At 47.1% G+C, this 19,508-nt stretch overlaps 1 protein-coding gene and 1 long non-coding RNA gene across 2 annotated transcripts in view; one reads left to right on the plus strand and one right to left on the minus strand.

The window, feature by feature from the left end:
• LOC110352112 (uncharacterized) overlaps positions 1 to 10,360 on the minus strand; it is a 55,902-nt gene extending 45,542 nt beyond the window's left edge. Inside the window, exons 1-5 of the long non-coding RNA XR_011803783.1 lie at positions 10,165 to 10,360; positions 6,463 to 6,571; positions 4,116 to 4,284; positions 1,873 to 1,966; positions 988 to 1,123 (exon numbers count right to left, since the gene is read on the minus strand). This is a non-coding gene — a long non-coding RNA (uncharacterized lncRNA). The remainder of the gene's footprint in view (positions 1 to 987; positions 1,124 to 1,872; positions 1,967 to 4,115; positions 4,285 to 6,462; positions 6,572 to 10,164) is intronic.
• On the plus strand, positions 108 to 18,102 carry RFLNA (refilin A). Its single transcript, XM_027469782.3, has 3 exons — positions 108 to 800; positions 10,795 to 10,904; positions 12,777 to 18,102. Exons 1-3 carry the CDS (start codon positions 135 to 137, stop codon positions 13,108 to 13,110), a joined length of 1,110 nt encoding a protein of 369 aa, XP_027325583.2. The 5' UTR covers positions 108 to 134; the 3' UTR covers positions 13,111 to 18,102.
• The last annotated feature ends 1,406 nt before the right edge of the window (positions 18,103 to 19,508 follow it).

A 19,508-nucleotide genomic window follows, 5' to 3' on the forward strand; every position in this document is an offset into this window, starting at 1 on the left:
CTGAAGGGAGCGAAATCAGCGTAGTGAAATCGCAGCTCCGCGATGGCGGGGGGGGGCTGCTCGGGGGGCGAAGCCTTGAGAGGGAGAGGGTCGGGAGGCGGCCGTGGCGCTCCCCACCTGGGAAGTGCCTGAAAATGTCGGGCCGGGGCAGAGCTGGGGGGCCGGGGAAAGGGGAGGGCGCTCCCCGGCTCCCCTCCCACCCTCTCCGGATAAATGGGCCGGCGGGAGGCGGCGGGCGGGCGGCAGCAGCTTGCGGCGGAGCGCGGCCCCTCCGGCCTCGGCTCCCCCGCCGCGCCCAGCGCTCCCTGCCGGCGGGGCCGGCCCGGGCTCCGCCGCGTCCCGGTTCTTTCCGTGGGGCCGGGGGATTGCGCCTCTTTTCTTCCCTTCTCACCCTCCCTGCCCCGGGGAGCCGCCTGGGGGAAGGCAGCCGGGGCAGCCCGTCCCGCCCGGGCTCCGGCAGGCTGGTGGCGGCCAGCGGGACTCGGGGCGGGGGGCCCCCGGGCGCCCTTCTTCCCCTTCCCTCCCTCCCTCCTTGGGAGGCGCTGGAGGATTTTCTCCCGCTGCGACCCCCTCGCTGCCCCCCAGACATGGTAGGTCACCTCCAGCTGCAAGGGATGGACGAGAGCCTGAAGGAGAAGAGCCGGGAAGGCTTGCTGGACAGCCCGGACTCGGGGCTGCCCCCCAGCCCCAGCCCCCCTTTCTACTCCCTCTCGCCCGGCGAGGGCCGAGCCGGGGGGGGCAGCAGCGGTGCGGACCCCCCGGCCCAGGGGCACCGGCGAGAAGCCAAGGACGGCAAAGTGGTAAGAGCCGGAGAGGGGAGGGAAGGAGAAAAGCGCCGGGAGAGCCGCGGAGCTGGGGGGACAGCGAGGACGCGGAGCCTGGGGGCCCCCTCGGCTTCCCCGGGGCTGCGGGGCACCGCCGGGGGGTTTCTGCTGTGCTCAGGGGTGGTGGCACCGCAGAGGGGGGACATCAGCAGCGACAACAAACCGGAGAGTGAAGCCAGGTCTTCGGTGCCTTCCTGCAGCACACGCAGGTCCGTGCCGGCTGCCTCCAGCATCGGCTGCGCGCCTGCATCCCGCATTCCTCCGGGCCCGCAGTGCGGCCACGTCTGCTGCAGCCCCTGCTGCAAAGAGAGAGGGAAGAGGTGGTTAGGACAGGGCACAGGCGGCTGTCCGGGGAGTTGGTGTGGGGACATGGGCTGGGGAAGCTCCCTGCCCCTTGCTGGAGCAGGGTTTTGGGGTGTGAGGCTGCACGGACAGGGTTGGTCTGGTGGTGGACCATAGGTTCTGGTTAGCCTGATGCGGTGCCTGGCAAGCAGCTGGCTGTGGGGTAGGATTTGGGTAGGTTTCCTGTGACTGTTATTCAGCTTGATTATATTTTATTTCCATCCCTCAGCTATAGAAAGCCTCTATAAAACTCAAAGTTCAGAGCATAAGCGATGGGGGGAGAAGTTTTTAAAGAACGATGAAAGTTCGTCCCCAGGGACCTTTCAGATTTTTTTCCCTAACATATAAAAGGCTTTTGTAGATAGAGTCAATACAGTTAATTGACTGCTATGCAGAATAAAAACTGCAACACTAATCTTTCCATGGGGTAAACTTATCTGCCAATGGATTAGTGACAATTCGGAGACTTCTTCCCAGTAGAGACACTTTGCAATAACTTAGCACAGCCTTATTTTCTTCCTCAAGTTCTGAGGCTATTTTAGCTTATTGAAAACTGCTTTTTACTCCCAAGCATGCCAAAACCATCCCCAAGAACAATGACTCCATCTCATCAGAGTACGGTGGGTAGGGTGTGAGATTAATTATGAAAATAAAATCCCAAACCCTCTAACAACCACTGACTGCGGATCCAACTTCGCAGCCTTACCTGCTGTTGCCTGGGCGTGTGTGTTGTCTTGATGGGACGGCTTATGTTCAAAGAGTTACTTGCATGCCTCTGATTTGGCAGGATCAAGCTGTTGCTGTGCATTTGTAAAATAAAATGTGGGAGGATGATGAATGAAGGTTTGCTGGACCAGAAAACAGCTGGGGTGGAGGTGTCTGTGAAGCTCCACGATGGGGATATAACAGCCTCCATTCCAGTGACTGTGACAGTCAGCCACCACTCCTCTCAAGAAAGCCCTTAGATATTGAAGGTGAAAGATCGTAATAAAAGAAAAATCTACCTCTTGAGCTGCTTGTATTGAGAGTTTTAGTGCTCCTAGAGGAGGAAAAAAGTTATTCCTGTGATTTGTGTAAAGCAGAACTGCATTTTCAAGTTACTTTTCTTATTGATTGCAAATTAGTATTTTTAACATTACAGAGTAACTCAAAACTGTGGATGTTTCTGATTTTCATATCACGTTGCAACAGCATGGGTAGCCTTGGGCCCCAGCTGTTAGAGTAGGGGTTTCATATACTGTGGATATTTCCATGCCCTTAGTAGGTCCAGAACATTGCATAGGTACGAACAGTGAAGTCAATTTGAGTGTATTATCTGAAGTGGTGCAGGACTGTGCTCTCAAACTGTTTGGTATTTTGCAAAATAAAGAACCAGGCTGGAGTTCTCACTCCACTTGACTGCACAGAGATTTTTCACTTCTCACTTACAGCCTGCAAATACTGTACTTGCAGCTGCTATTAAGAAAACAGGAAAAATACAGAGAGCATTGCTTGCTTTGTACTTCTAAATTTCAGTGTCTAATTAGCTTTAACCTTACCATTTAACAAGGACTTGCAGATCTATGAGCAATTATGCAATCCATGAATGTGCTTCTGTTTAACTCCACTACTCTGCTGTTCATCAGAGCGTGCAGAATTGGCAAATCAATAATTGCAGCTATTTGCACACCAACACATGCTTTTTTAATTGCTTATTATGCTAGTGTTTGTTTTGCTTATAAACGTGACAAAACCAGGAATGCAGTCACCACTCGTGGTGCTGTAATACTATAGAACCATATGGAAGCTCACTAATGGCCAAAACTCTAGTATGTACAGTTACAATAAATTGCTGTCAGGTGAACAAAACAACATTCCAGATCTGGGGGAAGGATTTCCTACCATTCCTTGCTGCAGACCTATCAAAACCACCAGTCTGAACCCAGTTGCGTTCTTTTGCAGTCAGCTATTTTGCTCCAACTTGACAAATATATTGAATTTTTCTGCTCTAGGATAGCTCTTTTTATACAGAACAAAATGAGATTGGAAGCCCTTATCGAAAACTTTTGTGTGTGTAAAATCCATGCTCTCCCTGCTTTGTGTCATTAACTGATTCTGAAAAAGTAAACTCTTTTCTCTTTAATAAGCACGACTTTGTTTCAAAGACAATGCACCATTTATTCACATTTAACCAGCCAATTTGGCTACAGCTTTGGGATCCAAGAAAATATGAAAGGCAATTTAGGACCAGAGTCATAAATACCACAAGTTCAACACCATTTAGGGACTTTTTTTTAATTTTACTTGCAGTGCAGGAGGAATTTACTTTTATTTCTTCAAGTAAAGTCTATGTGGGGAATTTGTCAGTTGTTTTGTGCTAAAGTGCAAATATCCTAATGAAAATAGAAGGTAACTTTGACCTAGTTTTGCCTTTTAAATCTGAAACATGATTAAATTGATCTTTCGTCTTGGGTTACTGAATTCCCTAGGCTTTTCCTGTAATGCTTGGGCAAGGGGAACACACATACCATGGAATAAATGTCTAATAATACACACAAAGAAGCAGTTGCTGGAAGGGTAGGGAGTGAAATGGCATCAAGATAGCCAGATCTGCTTATAGTTTTCCTTCTTGTTGTTGCCCTGTGATACAGTTTTAGGCTAGAAGGACTGATTTTGAGCTCTTTCTAGTGCTGCACTAAAATAAAGACTTGGCATCTGATGGCATCACTCCTAATGGATACCAGAAGAGATCAGGACCACGTTCATCTGCAAAACTATGCATCGTGCCTTCTCGAAGCAGCATACTTCTTGTATCCTCCCAATGCTGCTGCTACTGCAATGAGTTCCTTTTCATTTGAAAGATTAAATATTTATGAATTCAACCAGCCTCACCGTGTACTGACTTCTGTGGGACTACCCCAGTGGATCAGTGTTCAGATGAATGCCCCCACATAGGGAATTTCTACTTACGTTCAGGAGCTGTTTGACGACAGTGTGGTGCCAAAATCTGCCCTCTGTGGTGGGAAGAGATTCCAGCTTCATCTTACATACCGTGGAGGAGGAGTGTAGTTTGCCTCTTGGTGTAGCTTTCACGGGCATGGTCCTATCAATAGAGTCCAGGTCAGCATCTGTGCCAAGCCTGTAAGATTTTTTGTTGATATAAAAAAATAACAACAATAAACACATGTCCCTGACAATGCCACTTATTGAAGAGCTTTTGGGGCCACAGAGCCCATATCCTGCTCTACACTGAAAGAGCTCCAGGAAGGGGGCTGTATTCTGGGGTCTGGGTGAGGAACGTGTCCATCAAAGTGTTTCCAGGCCTGCCACCCCCTCCAGGGAAAGCACCTGGAGAGAAAGGCCCAGCACCCCCAACCTAAGCCAGCTTATAGCCCACACACGCAGCAGGTGACACGTCTTCCCAAGTCCACGTAGGTCCCAGCAGCTCTGAGGAAAGCCTCAGGCTTGTGCAGAGAGCAAGGCAATATCCACTGTTGGTGTGGTGCCTCTTGCCCCAAATGCTGTTCAAGTAAAGTGGAAATGGGCAAATTTCTCAGTGGACATCAGTCTGCATCGCTGGTGCAATTAGCAACGAGAAGGTAGTGTCAGTACACATAAGTTGGTGTGCTCTGCAGCAGCTGTGGGGTCGGCAGGCAGGTATTCCTGATCCAGGCAGTTCGTGATAAAGACAAGCAGGGAAAAAGTCATAGGACTCTCATCACCTATGCTAAAAATGTGGCTCTAGCTAGAGTGATGTCTTCTAGCTGTTTAATTTCTATTGCATCTCTAACACTGGACCATAAGTGGAGTAATACTTTTCCCACTTGAAGTAGAAGAGGCAGGAAGGATTAATTCTTTGAAATAATAAAACCCGGCTTTATACTTGAGCTCTGCATTTACTGTTATCACTTCCAAATAAAATCTCATCCGGCTTTGGTATAAATTACTTGTAATGTGCAATACATAAAGATACTGGGAAAATAAATGGTCTGTAAAACAAATACAGCTTATCAGCTAGCGCAGAGAATGTAGATGTGTGTCAAATAACTCAGCCAGATCTTTCATTACAGCTGTAAATAACAGCTGAGTAAAGTGACATTTTCATGGGCCTGACATGTTACCATAGTGGGAAAATGTGGTGAGAGATTTGCTTATGCCCTAGCGAAGTTAGGAGCTGGGAATTTGGGAAGCTGTATCCTGTTTGTATCCCTGATGCTTGGAAAACCGTTTCCCCTTTCAGTCCCCAGGGATGTAATGCCAAATCCTGGTGCCTTCCACATAATGACCATACCTAAAGGAGTCAGTTCTGGTCTGTCTCGCTTTCTGGGGAAAAGGTTTTTTTTGGGGGGTTTATTTTTTTCAAGTCACATTAATTTCCTTCCTTTCTTTTTGCTTTGCTGCCTGGAATGTGGCAGCTACGAGAACAGCCAGTAGACTGCAGGCCCATTTCATGGCACGTTATTTACCATAACTCCGCTTCCATTCTTATAAAAATACCCCAAACGAAAAGCATCTTAACAGAGCCCACTGATTCTAATTATTAGGGATAACAGAAGGTTATTCTGCCCACCGTATTATCTTTGCTGTTGTTCTCTGAGGTCTGAATACCCCCAGGAACAAGTCACTGAGGTGTCACTGCTGGCAGGTACAGAGCAGGGACATGGAGCTGAAGGCTGTGCATCAGGCCTAAAGCAAGAAGTCCTCTGCAATACTAACGTCAGCACAAAGGAAGTGCTCTTGATTAGCAGTGGGTTGAATTCTGTTCAGCAACTGATTTTATGTGTATTTATTTATATACTCCTTGAAAAACGCAGAGCTTAGCTACCCAGGCCTTTACATGCCTGAAAGGCATCAGAGTTAAGGCAGGGGGAAAAATGCAGCCAAACAAGAATCACTTCAACTTTTTTAATAATACTTTAACCCTTCGCTGGTTAAGGCAAAAATATGTACTGGAAAGGAAATAAAAATGCTGACCTATTTACTGCTTAATTTTCATTCACCTAAGGGCATAATCTGTACTTCAGCCTCCTCAACCTTCCTGGACTCCCAGGCTCATGTTCTTCCTGCATAAAGATGCGGGGTTGTGGTGGCTTCTACTGGGCTGTGGAGGATGGTAGCTGCTCAGTGAGATGAGTTGCTCAGTTTTGTGCTGAGCATCTGCTAAGTAGCAACACAGCTCTAATTACTGGGGACAGATTAATTAAGTCCCAGACATACCTTTCCAGCGCAGCAGTCCTGGGGTTTCTTTGAACAGACAGACCTTGACTTGTGGGCAGCCTGCTCTAAACGGCTTGCACAGGGATACAAAGAAACTCACCTTATTGTGAAGTGTCTTGGGATTGCTGGATGATTGCTAGAGATGAGCCAAGGATGGTCATTTCTCAGGGCAGGTCAGCAGTCCGGTGTTTCTGTTCTTTCAACCATTCCTGTGCAGAAGGAAAAAGAATTGCATCAGTTTTTGTTTGTGGTGTTTGTTTTTTTTTGACAGGCAGAACATTTTTGTTTTGTTTTTACCTTAAAATAGACTGGAAGGAGCTGCTGTCAAACTGTTGCCAAAAAGCCAACTTCTGGCGTGTGTCAACCATTTGGCATTTTAGCCCCAAAGACAAATCTGGAAAGCTTGGATGCCCTGTTACTTGCTTCCAGACTCCAAGTGAGATTCAGGAGCAGGTATTTCAGAACATCACTGGAGGCAAAACAAAAAGTCATCTGAAGTGCCTTTTAGTTGCTGCTCTGTAAAATCTGCGCTCGCTGTTTACTGACCCTTGCACCCTGTGCAAGCAGCTCAGCTGCTTGGGGAGCAGACTGCAGGGTCTTGCTGACGATTTTTAATTTTTAGACCATCCCTTGTAAGGTATTTACATCTTCCATCTGCAGAATTCCAGGTGACTTCCCCACCTGCAGCAGCTGCTGGTACTGCTCGTGGTAGATGAGCGTGAATCTGTAATGGTCTCTGGTGGGTGGCACAAGTCACTCACTGGCTTCGGCTCATCAATGTCCACAATTGTCCAAGCTTTCTAAATTAACAGGCTTAGTCTGCAGGTCTGAAGTTGATGCTAGTTTACAGCATACACGTATGATATGTATGCCAGAACTAACATGGAGAGAAGCAAATCCTGCTCTCACCAAATGCAGTGGCAACTTTTTGATTGATAGATTGCAGTCAAGCATGAGATCCTTCATTCCTTCCTGCACTCTGTCCCCACATTCTGGCAGAGCAGCACCCCTGGCACACAGCAGTCTGCAGAACCCGTTCCTTTACAAACGCTGGGGGCCAGATGCCCACAAACATTCCTGCAAAGCCACAGAAAGGACCTTGCCTCCTGCATCCTTGTCTCCAGGGGTGTTCAGAGCATGCTTACTGTCAGCATATGTTAGCAAGAAGTGGGAAGGTTTGTTTGCCTGGGAGCACTGAAGTTGCTTCTTTAAAATTGTTTCTTTAAAACAGCACTTTACAAACACCCTCTGCAGAGCTCTCAGGAGATCTGGATTTCTCTTGTGTTAATCCAGCAAGGACGGTCATGGTTACCGCCCTTCCAGCTTCATTATTTGGTGTTCTAGCAAGCTAGTCTGGAGCTGAAAAGCAGCTTAATCCACAACTGTTCACAACTTTCCCTATGGAAAAGGCGCAAATAGAAACAGGCATGCATGTTTGTCTGACACCAGAACAGCTTCATGGATGAAACATCAGCTGTAGCCCAGGCTCTTTTATATAGGAAAGAAAATCTCCTGTATGAGGGATACATATCTCCGGCCCTTCTGCCTTCACCACTTGAGACAATCTGCGTCTCTTTGCAGGTGATCCCCCAAGAGAGCAGTTTGCCTGCCTTCAGCAGAGCCCACGAATGCATGTGCACATGGGGTTTGATTCCAACACCCAAATGAACCTCTTCTCATGCACAAGATGTCTTTAGAAAGAGCACAGGATGTTTGCAGGCTGTTAAAAGCAAGAGATTTGCACCCTTATGAAGTAAGGCTTGTTGGATCTAAACAATTCACATTTCTGAAGGAAAGGGCTTTATTTACAACCAGAAAGGCTGCCCTTGCCCTTCTCTGTAAAGAGTGTTGAAAGCAATCCAGGAATGAACTTTGCCTTTTAGCCAGTGTTTGCTAGGGAGAGGGAACACATTTTCCTCCCCCCATACAAATTTCCCCATTTTTTTCCCCTCATCCCTTGTACAAATATTGTCCTTTTTTGGCAGCGGATTAGAAGCACTCAGTCACGAAGAGTGGCTGGCCATTTTACCTTACAATTTAACACACTAGTAAAGTGCAGGGATATTTCAGTATGGAAAGAGTAAACGGCTTTGTGGCTTTGGGACACAGAATTGAAGGGCTTGGAGAATTCAGATGAAGCAATGACATTTTTTGCCTTAGCCTAAGGCAGCGAGCCCAAGCCACCAGAGAAAACCAGACCTCAGCTAGTGTGAGCTGACACTGTCGAGCGGACTCCAAAGTTTGGCCAGTTAACAGCAGCCGAGGACTGACCTGGTGAGCATCGTGGGGATCTTTATGCTGTATAGGGCAGGGCACAAGGGGAGGCACCTCACCCAGCACCAGCAGTAGGAACAGGGCCACAGATCCAGGATTGCCCCCATTCCTCCCAGCCAGAAGGTGCTGGGGAAGGTGGAGGGAAATGGCATGGGAAGAGCAAGCCGATTGCTCTGTGTCCTCAGCTACCTTCAGCAGACACCATGAGGCCTGAGATGATCTTACTGACCAGGAGACTGATGAAAAACCAATGTGATTCTAGCGCACATATGGCTAACGTGTGGTGGAAGGTGGAAAAAACTCCATGAGCTTTTCAGCCACCTAGAGACCTTTCAACCCTGCCCAGTGGCTGCCAGCCATCTCCTTTAAAGAGACCCTATGTCCCTGTGTGCCATAAATCACTGCTGACAGAAAAGTGGTGGCAGGGACCAAAACCCACAGTGACATTTTTCCAGGATTAGGCTTAATTAGCCGCTGGGCTGGGTCCAGACACCAGACACAGGACCCCTGTATGTGGGAACTCATGTTTAAGAGCGCTCCACTCTAGAGAAGCAGGATTATTCATTTTTGTGGTGGGCAGGGGAGCCTAGGCTGGACTGTGACAATTTGTCAGACTAATTAACTGCAGGATGAAATTAATCTTAAGAACCCACTTTCAGTGGCATGATTTGGAGCAGCTCCATTCATTAAGAAGTCCTGGCTTGAAACTGGTTCCCTGCATCGCAGCGGCCACGGGGTGCCCCAGTGTCTCACCCTGCGCTCACTTGTGCATGGTTAACGAGAACATCCCTTGGAACAAGCCAGCTGCTCCTGGCATGAAGACTTCAGCAACAGCTCATCTACCACATTCCCCACTCGATCGTTCCAAGGGATACATTATTCTCAGCACACATTTATTTATGTGTCTGTATAAAACATATAGAAGCACTACGCACTTAAGTAGAACCACATCCTTTTAGTCAGCAGACTTGGGCCCTTTCTCTGCGTTACATCAGACTTCGAGCCCTTCTTCATGCTTGGAGTCTTTGTAAGAGCTCGCAGGCAGAAGAACAGTTTTTGTTTTGCTTTTTGGTAATGCAGAACCTCCCTCTGGTTGATCCAAGGAAACATTTATTTCTGAAATATTTTATACAGGACAGTTCTAAAGCGCTCTGGGCCCTGAAGTGAGGAGGTTGTCTCCACTCATCAGCCAGGTTGCAGCTCCTCACACAGATGTACCAACCATTGCAAACAAGTTTAAAAACCACATTTAAAAAACTCCACTTCACTTAAGCACCTGAAGCTTGCATCTACAACCAGGTCTAGAAAGCAGCTAACCTTGCCTGTTTTGCCTGTGAAGTCCTGGCTAAAAACCTAGCTCATGAGAGGCTCTGATAATTCATAACAGAGAAGGCAACAACACCAGGGTTAAAAATGACATGTAAAGAATTGCAGTTCTTATGAGAAGTGAGAAAGGAAAGGAAGGGATAAATTTCAAAGAGCAGATACTGCGACAGAGAATGCCAGAGGTCTGGGCAGAGTCACTTACCTGGGTGGTGAGCTGGGCAGAGCAAGGTCAGTCTTGGTGGGTCCAGAGGGCAGCTCGCTGCGCCGCATCAGTCCTCTGAGCAGGAAGGCAGCTGCAAACAGAGACAGGAGGGTGGAGGTGTTTTAAATGCAAGGCCTGCGCGAGGTTTGTCTGTGCAAGGGCAGGGATTAATGGTCCCATTCCATGCCAACCATCCTAAGGCTTTTTGTTTGTTTGTTTGGCAGCTTGACAGTGGTCCTCCCCTTTGAGCTTTCTGCATGGGGAGGAGTGGCTCCCTCCTTGTGATGAGCACCCCTCTCACCTGGAGCCTTGCTACAAACCTAGAAAGAGCAGGGATTATGAGAGGGAACTGGATGATGCTGAGACAATCAGCAAGGCGAGCTTAGCTTGTGTGCAATTAAAATCAGTGCTGCTGCAGCGATGTGTTCTCATTGCTGAGAGCCTGCCACCTGCAGTGTCCCCTGCAGGACTCAGAGGAGACCGAGTTCAGCAGTGCTGGAGGCACTGGTGTCCCCTGCCAATACTGAACGTGCTGTTCCTGACTGCTCAGCTCTTAGCCACAGCATGTTAAAAACTGTGCCAACCTCATCTATTGTGTCACAACGTTCACTGTACTGTTCTTCCCTGCAGATGCCTTACCTGCTCCTGAACCCAACCATGCCGGAGATGAGGCCTCGAATGTACCCTGTGTTTTTTGGAGAAAGCATTGAAGTCAGCCCTGAGCCCGTGCAGGAAATTAGGTACAGATGGGATTGGGTAGGTGGGTGGGGATTTCTGTCCTTTTCCTTTTTCTTTTTCTTCTGAAAAAAATATAATAAATGTGTTTAAAAATGGGAGTCATGGTTATTTTGATGGAAAGGGAGGGAGGGACAGGTAGGAGGGTAATGCCTGAATTAAAGACACTGATAGCAGCAGAAGTGGAGGCAACTAGGCAAGAACTAGGAGGAGGATGTAGGAGAAGACGACTTTACTTCCAAGGCCAGCTCATTTCCAAGGCTATGAGAGAAAACTGTTACCATCTGTAGGCTTGCCAGCCTGTACTAAGCAACCTAGTGGTCTTCATCCTGTTGCCTGCTGACTTGTATCCTCAGAAGAAGCAACATCATTATATTTGGCACCTGTTTTTGTTAGCCCTTGCAGCAGAGAAACCGACATTAGCCTAGCTCACAGAGAATTATCCTCCTCATGCCGGGGTGGTTCCTCAAGCCAGCAATCGAGGTGTTCTGACCTCCCGTGGGACTGCAGGCAGTGGCCTGTGGATAAACGTTCCCTGCTCTTCTTTTGGCATGGAATGTACTCTGCAAACAGCATGGAGCGGTTACACACAGCTTGGGGCACGGACGGTGGGAGGACTGTAAACCCAGTTCCCACCCCGCACAACCTATGCGAACGTCTCTCTGGAAATGTACCCCAGTAAATCTCTGCTTGCTGAGGAACTGCCGGCGGGCATGGTTTTATGGTGATTACATCGGAGTCTTGTTTTATGTGCGCTGAATGACTTGCTTACACCCTAGCTGTGCAAAATACATTACAGCAGCTCGGATTACATGCAGTGCACAATCAGTCAGCCCCCCTCCGGGTGGAGGTAATGACAAGCACACACCCAGCTTTTAATCTTTTTTACGTGGAACTGCACATTCCTTGGCTGCTGATTGCCAGAGGAGCGTTTGGGGAGTGGGGAAAACAACTGAAAGCCCTGCAGTTCCTCATGACCAGAGATTCTAGCAAGAGCACTTTATTTGGCTTGGTTTCCATCCATCCCTCCTGGAGGCCAGCACAGAACATGCAGGGCAGCGACATCCTGCATTCTAGGGGTTCTTCATCTGATAGCTTTGATCATTGCCACTTCTTTGGAGCCCAACAGCGTGGATCCTTGTCAGCCACAGCCCACAGCACCTCTTTGCTTTATCAGCTATTTGACCACTGCCTGTATTTTCTGAAGGCCCCAATAAGCAGCCTCACCCCTCACCTCCCAGTGCCCTGATTTTGGCTAGCTTGGGTTTCTCGTTGTGTTCTGATGGCAAGGCAATATAAAGAGGAAAAAAAAAAAAAGGACAAACATACAACTGTGACAACAAGTGTCTGTTACACTTTGTTTCTGCCACCCATGAAAACCTTATTTATGGCATTATTTTCCTGCTGAAACAGAGCTTGCATAGACAGCAGGGACTGTGAAAGCAGCAGCAGGTGTGTTGTGCAGGGAAGTTAGATGCCCCCTGACCCCAATGGGACATTTACCTCCAGCATAGCTCTCAGGATTGAGCTGATGTCCCAGTGGGCCCATGGAGGAAGACAGAGGAAGCAGCAGCTGCCTGGAGCCTGTGCAACAAGGTCCTTTCTGTCCTGGCACACACGGGCAGGCTATGTCCTCTGTGAACATGCACTGCAGAAATGTTGAGATAGCTTCCCAGCAAGGTGGGATTCCACCAAGATGCTCCATCAGGAAGGAGTTTTCTTGGCTCTCTGCTTTGGGTTGTAGGGTTTGCATCGGTTCCAGTGTCTGTGCACTAAGAGGTCCCAGATATTCCCAGCTCCATATGGTTAGAGGAGTCCTGCGTATCCTCTCCTTTGCTGCCTGGTGTGTGCTCATGACACCTTGCTGTCCTCTCTAGGTGCAATTCTGAGGTGAAGTACGACTCTGAGAAGCATTACCGGGATGACATCTTCTACGGCCCCATCCCCACTGTCACCACCTACAGCGAGACCGTCATCGCTGCACCCAACTGCACCTGGCGGAACTACAAGTCCCAGCTGATCTTCGAGCCTCGCCAGAAGCCACTGAGGTTTCAGAGCACGACCATCATTTTTCCTAAGCGTGCCAAGAACATTTACCGGACCACCCTCAACTACAGCCTGGGCTGTGCCAAGCGCTGGTTTTCTTCCAGCGTGCAGCTGGAACTTTGCGAGGAAACCAGCCCGTGTGTCATCTACAGCGAGACCCTCTGATCCACCCTGCCGCTGGCAACCTTGTGACCTCAAGGAGGCTGTGGCCTTTGCTGGGTCTCTGGTTGGGCCCTCACTGATGACGACTAAATATTAATGGCTGGAGAAAACGTCATCTTGGGTGAGGATGAACTGGCTGGGAGGAGGCTTGCAGGGCATGGGATGGTTTTGATCAGTGGAAGGCTGGCTTGCATTTTGCGACGTTCCTGACATTCGTGATCTGGATTTTATTTTATTTTATTTTTTCCAAGCATATCTATTTTTGACTTGTGCTTAGATGAAATCAAGATGACTAAGGACCCTATTACCCATAGCAGAGTGCTGCCTTGTGATCTCTGAAGGTCTTGTCTAGCACATAGGCAAGACTCACTTCAGAGCTATTTTGGTCTTCTTCAGAAAAGACCAACTGCAGAGTCAGCATCCGGCCTGCCCAGCACACACCAAGCCCAGTCTCTTGGAGTTTAAATGCAGAGGAAGATATTTGTGTCAATACTTCACATCCTGCATCCAACAGCTTACCTGGGAGATAGCTGCAATATCGTACCACTGCAAGAATATCAGGCCTAACTTGCTTGTGGGAGTGGGGACTGTCACCAAGAAAAAGAGGAGGAAAGCAGGTGCACAGTGCTCTTGCCAGCAGCTAGCTGTTTACATACTATAACAAGGCATGGCACAAGCAGGTGATGGGAGGAAGGCCTACCCTGACCCACAGCCACCTCTTCTGCGACCCCAGCCTAGCCACAAGGATGCAGGGGAGACTAAGGAAACTGAATAGCTATGGGGCTGTTTTCTAAAAGTGCCCAAGGGGCTTAGGAGCCCTTTTTCAGAAGTACTGGCAGCCCAAATGTTGCCATGCTGTTTGTTTTACCTAATACCCAATTTACAGGGATCTTTATGCACTCACAACCCTTTGAGTTTCAGGATATTGCAGAGAGGAGCATAGCACAGCAAAATGTTATCTAGCTTTAAAAAAGCTGGTGCAGGGTTAACTCAAGAGCAAGGTTTTTCTCACCTTCTCAGTAGTTTCCATACCTGTGTCATGGACAGCTTACCTGACTGTGGAGAAGCATCCAGACTGTCTCTGTGTAGAGCCTGAAGTATTGAAGAGGCAAAATCTGTGCAGGATTTTCTTGATCAGCCAGGTTGTAGCAATTAAACAGGTATTTCACAAACAGCTGGGCTGTCCCTGCAACAGGATCAAGAAGCCCAGAGATAACAAGAGTCACTACAGCCATCCTAAGGTAAACCATTCCCACTCATGAATCACATCTCCCAGTATCTCTTCACTTCGTTAGCTTGCTGAAAAGCTGCAGGAGCCTGGATTCCTACAGACATATAACCTTTGAAAATGGTATGGAATTGTCTCCAAAAATCATACCAAGAATTTTTGCATGCTGCTCAGAAGAGCCCAGACTTAGAAAATAACCACATAGATCTGGAAATTAATTTCCAGTGTTCATTCTTCTAAACTTTCCATTTTTTTCTGACTTGCTGCAAGTCTGATTGAGTTATTTCAGAATGCAGCTAAGAAGCCAAGTCAGAAAACCTATTAACAGTGTCAACAAGACACAGCTGATTGCCCAGAACAGTTGACGCACAAACCCACAGAGATTTAAAAAAAATCCCACAAAAAACAGTCTGACAAACTTTAAGAAAAATGGTGACCTACAAAGATACTTTTTTCCATCAATTTCAAAAGGCAAATGGTAGGTGTGACCAGAACTGTGACCTTTATGAAACAGAGTTCTCTTGTTTAAAGTGAAGCACTTTTTTTCTTTTTTTTTTTTTGTGTTTAACCAAAGGTAAATATAAAGTCTTTATATACAACAATCCTGACAATTGAAGCATCAACAGTACTGAAACGTGTATTATATGGTAGTGGTGAGCTCTGCCTCTGTCTGGGAGTTAGATGTGGGTAGGGAGAAATGTCTCATAGGATTTCCAAGGCTTCCACCTACTGCAAAATTATTTTCAGCAACACAGAAAGGAGGATTGTATTTGTTACTGGTCAGATTTTGCTGTCACTCACCATCAGCAAAAAAGCCCAGAAAAGCAACATCTGCCCCCATGGGGATCAATTCCTGAAGCAACCCGTGCCATGGGCCTCCAAGCTGAAGGATTGCCTGAGACTCCTTACTCTGACCATCCATCAGGCTTTTCTGCTGCTAACAGTTGAATTAGTCCCTTGCTCCAAGCACAAAGCTGCAGTTTCTGATCTTTGAGCAGGGCAGGTTTTCCCCAAAGGTCTGTCTCCTTGGGTCACAGTGAGAGGCCTGCCAAGCCATGGGCCTTCCCAAGCAGACGAGTCCCACACAGTCATCCCCGCACTTTCAGGAATTCTGCCATGTATTTATTTTGCATGACAGACCTGGCTTCAGCTTTTCTGCAAGTTCTTCCTGTCCTGTACGTGACAGAGCCAATGTACCAGGTTAATCTCATGATCTTTTTTATACTGGCCAACTGCAGTCTTCTACCTGCTTTGTCTGCTGTTCTGATTCCTCAACACTGGCTGCAATGGAAAAGGAAAATTAAAAAGCTAGTGTGCAAATACAAATCCAGTGGGTTTATATCCACCACAGCCTGGTCTTTGACCCCACAGGGACAGGGGCTGCTAAGGCAACGTCTCACGGGTGGACGTGGCCCCCAGGAAGGTGCAGGGGAGGGCTGCATCCTTGGCAGTGCAGGGTCCCCACCCTCCCAGGCTGCTTTGAAGCCTTACACTTTGTTTTCTCTGCAAATAGACTAGGAATGACCTAACAAGCTCCCACTCCTTTGAGCTTAAGCAGTTTTTTTTGGTCCTGCCATGCCAGGAAAAAAAAGCCAGCAGGCAGCTTGGGTTTCTAGGCTACCAAACACACTGAGCTGCATAGCCAGGGACAGGCTGTGGTGGGCTACCACCATGGGCCACATCCAAAACTGTGATATTGCCAAAAAAGTGCCCGTAGGAATTTTTCAAAAATACCATCTTAGATGGTGTCTCCGTCGGGCCCATCACAAGCTGCTTTTCTTCTCCGTGAAAGCTGGCAGTGGAAAGAGACTTTGTTCTTCTGTGCAAAACCACAATGGGCATGGATCCCACCCTGCCTGCCCACCCTCTGTCCTTATTGCTCCTGGGTGAGGGAGTGGTAAGAGACAAAAGTCATCTTGCTCTGAATTTGTGAGTGCTGATTATTATTATTATTATTTTTGTTTTGTTTTGCTCAAACACCAGAAATTGAGTTTTGGGTGCATGTTGCCAATAAACCGCTCCCAGGCACCAAGTGCTTTACTTCAGTAAAGCACTGAACTTTACTTCAGTTTTGTGCGTCTAGAAGAAACGATTAGTTCCACTAGCGAGGTCCTTTTCTTTTAAATGGAGCATTATTTATCCCAACCAACAGATCTTTGTTCAGGTGTGTTTTCTCAAAGATACAAATGATAGATCTAGCCCATGGAAAATGCTGCTCAGAAAGGTGAATTTCCTGAGCAGCTGGGACTGTGACTACATGATTTCTCCCCAGGATCCTAACATGCCCGTTGCCCACAGCCCTGCATGCTTGGTGGGTAAATCACATTCTGCCTTTAAAAATTATTTTCCACCAATAGTTATTTTGGGATCAGAATCTTTCTCACAAGGCTTCTGGGTTTTGGTTTTCTTTTTTGTTTTATTATTTTTTTAATTATTTTTATTTTTATTTTCTGTGCTTTTTTTGGGGGGAGGAGTGTCTCATGTGCAGTTTTACATCAGAACAGAACATTTCAGAAGGTCACTCTCTGAAAAGTGAGGGGTTTACCCTGTATCCCCTTCATGCCTGTGATGGTTTTACCCCTAAATGCAACAGAGTATGCTAGTATCTGGTCTGCCTGCATTGCTGTCATTGCATTGGGGCCAAAAAGGGGGAACCCTAGCTAAATATTGAACTTCAAGAATCTGCATAATACTTTGCACAAATGCAGAGAACAATTTTGACCAAAACAGTTTACGGTTTCTTTCATGTTTTTCTATTTTCTTTCCATTTTTCTTTCTTCCTAAGCCAGCTCTACTTTTCTCAATGTGAAACATATTCGCACCCTAGGTGCAGACTTTCTGGGAATGATGAAAATGAGGTTTGGGTGTTGATAGCAGTGTTTGAGTGAACTGCTGGTCAGAGAAGTGAATGCTATTTACTATTTATGTTGAGTGAGTCTTACAAAAAAAAAAAAAAAAAGGAAGGGTCACTGGAAGGTTAATGAACGAAAGTCTTTGCAGAGCAAACTGAGGACTGAAGGCTGTGTGAATCTGAGGTAGATGTGAGTGGTTCTGTGTGTGAGCACTGTGAGCTAGGATACTTAGCCATTGTACTTTAACTTGCCTTTTTTTCCTTCCCTGCAGGGAAGGGCATCCTTGCCTTCTTTAGAGCTGAAACAAAGTCAGGTCCATCCTCTGTCACAGTCACTCAGTCCCACTGAAGTCAGCGGACCTCAGCGTTCCTCAGGCTTGCAGGGGACTCTGTGCAGAGCTGTGCCTGTGTACAGAAAGGGGAACAAGTTATAATGATGGATCTTGGTGTGGGATATTCACATTTCTACTGCCAGATAGTCTGCTCCCTGAGGATTACCCCATCACTCACAAGTTCTGAACATATCCCCTGCAGCTCACCAAAAACCATTGTATTTGATGTCTTGGGAGGCACTCATTCCTCTTCAGATACTGTGATGGCCAAGAAAATGAGCAAAGTATCCTGCCATGTGAATCGTGACCTGAAGATGGGGTTGAAAGATGTTTGAGGGTTAGAGAAGGGAGAACATATTACTGGTGGAAATGCAGAAGGATGTGTCATATTTTTATTTTTGTAAGTCTGATTCTCTAAGTGCTTGTGAAGTACTTGACTGTTGTATATGTGGTGATGCAGTAGTTCTCAATATCCTTTTATTTTTGTATATTCCCCATCTCCACAATAATCCCTTCCTGTTCAACTCATAGAGAGTAATTTAAAAAGACAAAATTTATATATCATAATAAAATGTGCAAACTGTCATGCTGATGTATGTGAGCTTCCTTCATCTTCCTTACCCATTTTCTTGGTGCCTAATGCTGCTTTCCCATCCAGAGGGAATGTTTTTGGTGTCTTCCTCCCTCGCCCATGGGATTTAGCCCAGCTGCCCCAGGTCAGGAGGCTGTGGACCCATACGGGCAGTGCCATGACCTGACACCTGCTTTGTCCTGTGTGCCCAGTGGAAGTTTAAGTGACTCAGGCAAAGGGCAAGAAACTCACGCTTCCTGCAGAGGCTGTTTTATTCTTCAAGATTTCACTGGTCAGCAGTTTTACAATTTCTTCATCTTAAATTTCCCTCTTCCTGCTCAATCTTGTTCTACCCAGCTATGAAGCCCTGGTGCTCAGTCTAGTTAATTCCTCTCCCAGCTTTTCCATGCCCTTCAAGGGCAGGCAGAACCACTGTAATGCTTCTTTCATGGCCAGGTACCCATATCCTCGTACACTGCCAGGGCCCATGCTACTTCCTGGCTTTCCAAATCACGAAGGCAGATGGGTTGCATCAGGGCTAAAACCCTGCCTAGCCATGAAATATGTTTTAAACCCATTGCTATAAATGCCTGGGGCTCACCAGCCAGCTATTAGTAGAGCTCTCAGCTGTCTTCCAAGACCTAAGATGTCTGCAGGGAGAATCTGACACTAATCCTTATGGAAAAATCATATTGGATTTATAGGGATGAAGTCAATAGGCTTGGATGAAAACGGCTGTTAAATGCTAAGGAATGGAAAGGAGAAGGAAAGCCACGTTACGCAAGAGGCTTGCTTCAGGTGCACGGGAAATGCCCGTGTCCTCATCCCAAGTTTTTTTTGACACAAATTATGGCTGAACTGCTCCTAGGATGAAGGATGGGAGATGCTCATGCTCAAGCACCTGAGGAATGGCAACAGCATAGCAAAGGCAGGGGATGCACGGACTGGGCAAGTCTGATGGTCGAAACCCAAACGCCAGACGAAGGACACGTGCATCCACTCCTGTTATTTAAATAAAACCGTAAGACATGAATGCCGTCCAATGAAGATTCCTGAGGTGGCAGCTAAATCCTCAGAAGCAAAAGCAGTATTAGATGCAGGATATGTGTTTTGGCAAGCGCACTCTGATGAGCTAACTCCTAGTGGCTTTTACTGTGCCATTTGGATGTTGTAAATTTAAGCAGATGATGCTTGGTATTAGTTTTGCTCCTGGGATATTTCAGAGAGTAATTGCACATATCTCTGAGGGATTACAAGGTGCTGAAGTTATAATGGATGGACTTTGAGCTTGGATGAGATGCCTTTATGAACAGAAGGAAAGGTTTAGGCTGGTTTTACAGACAGCACGAATGCTGCGTTGAAGTGCCAAAAGCCTCACCTAGAGAAGTTGCTGATAATGGGCAGATACAAATTAATAAT

The sequence above is a fragment of the Anas platyrhynchos genome, chromosome 16, assembly GCF_047663525.1.
Source record: "Anas platyrhynchos isolate ZD024472 breed Pekin duck chromosome 16, IASCAAS_PekinDuck_T2T, whole genome shotgun sequence".
In the NCBI taxonomy this organism is placed as follows: Eukaryota; Metazoa; Chordata; class Aves; order Anseriformes; family Anatidae; genus Anas; species Anas platyrhynchos.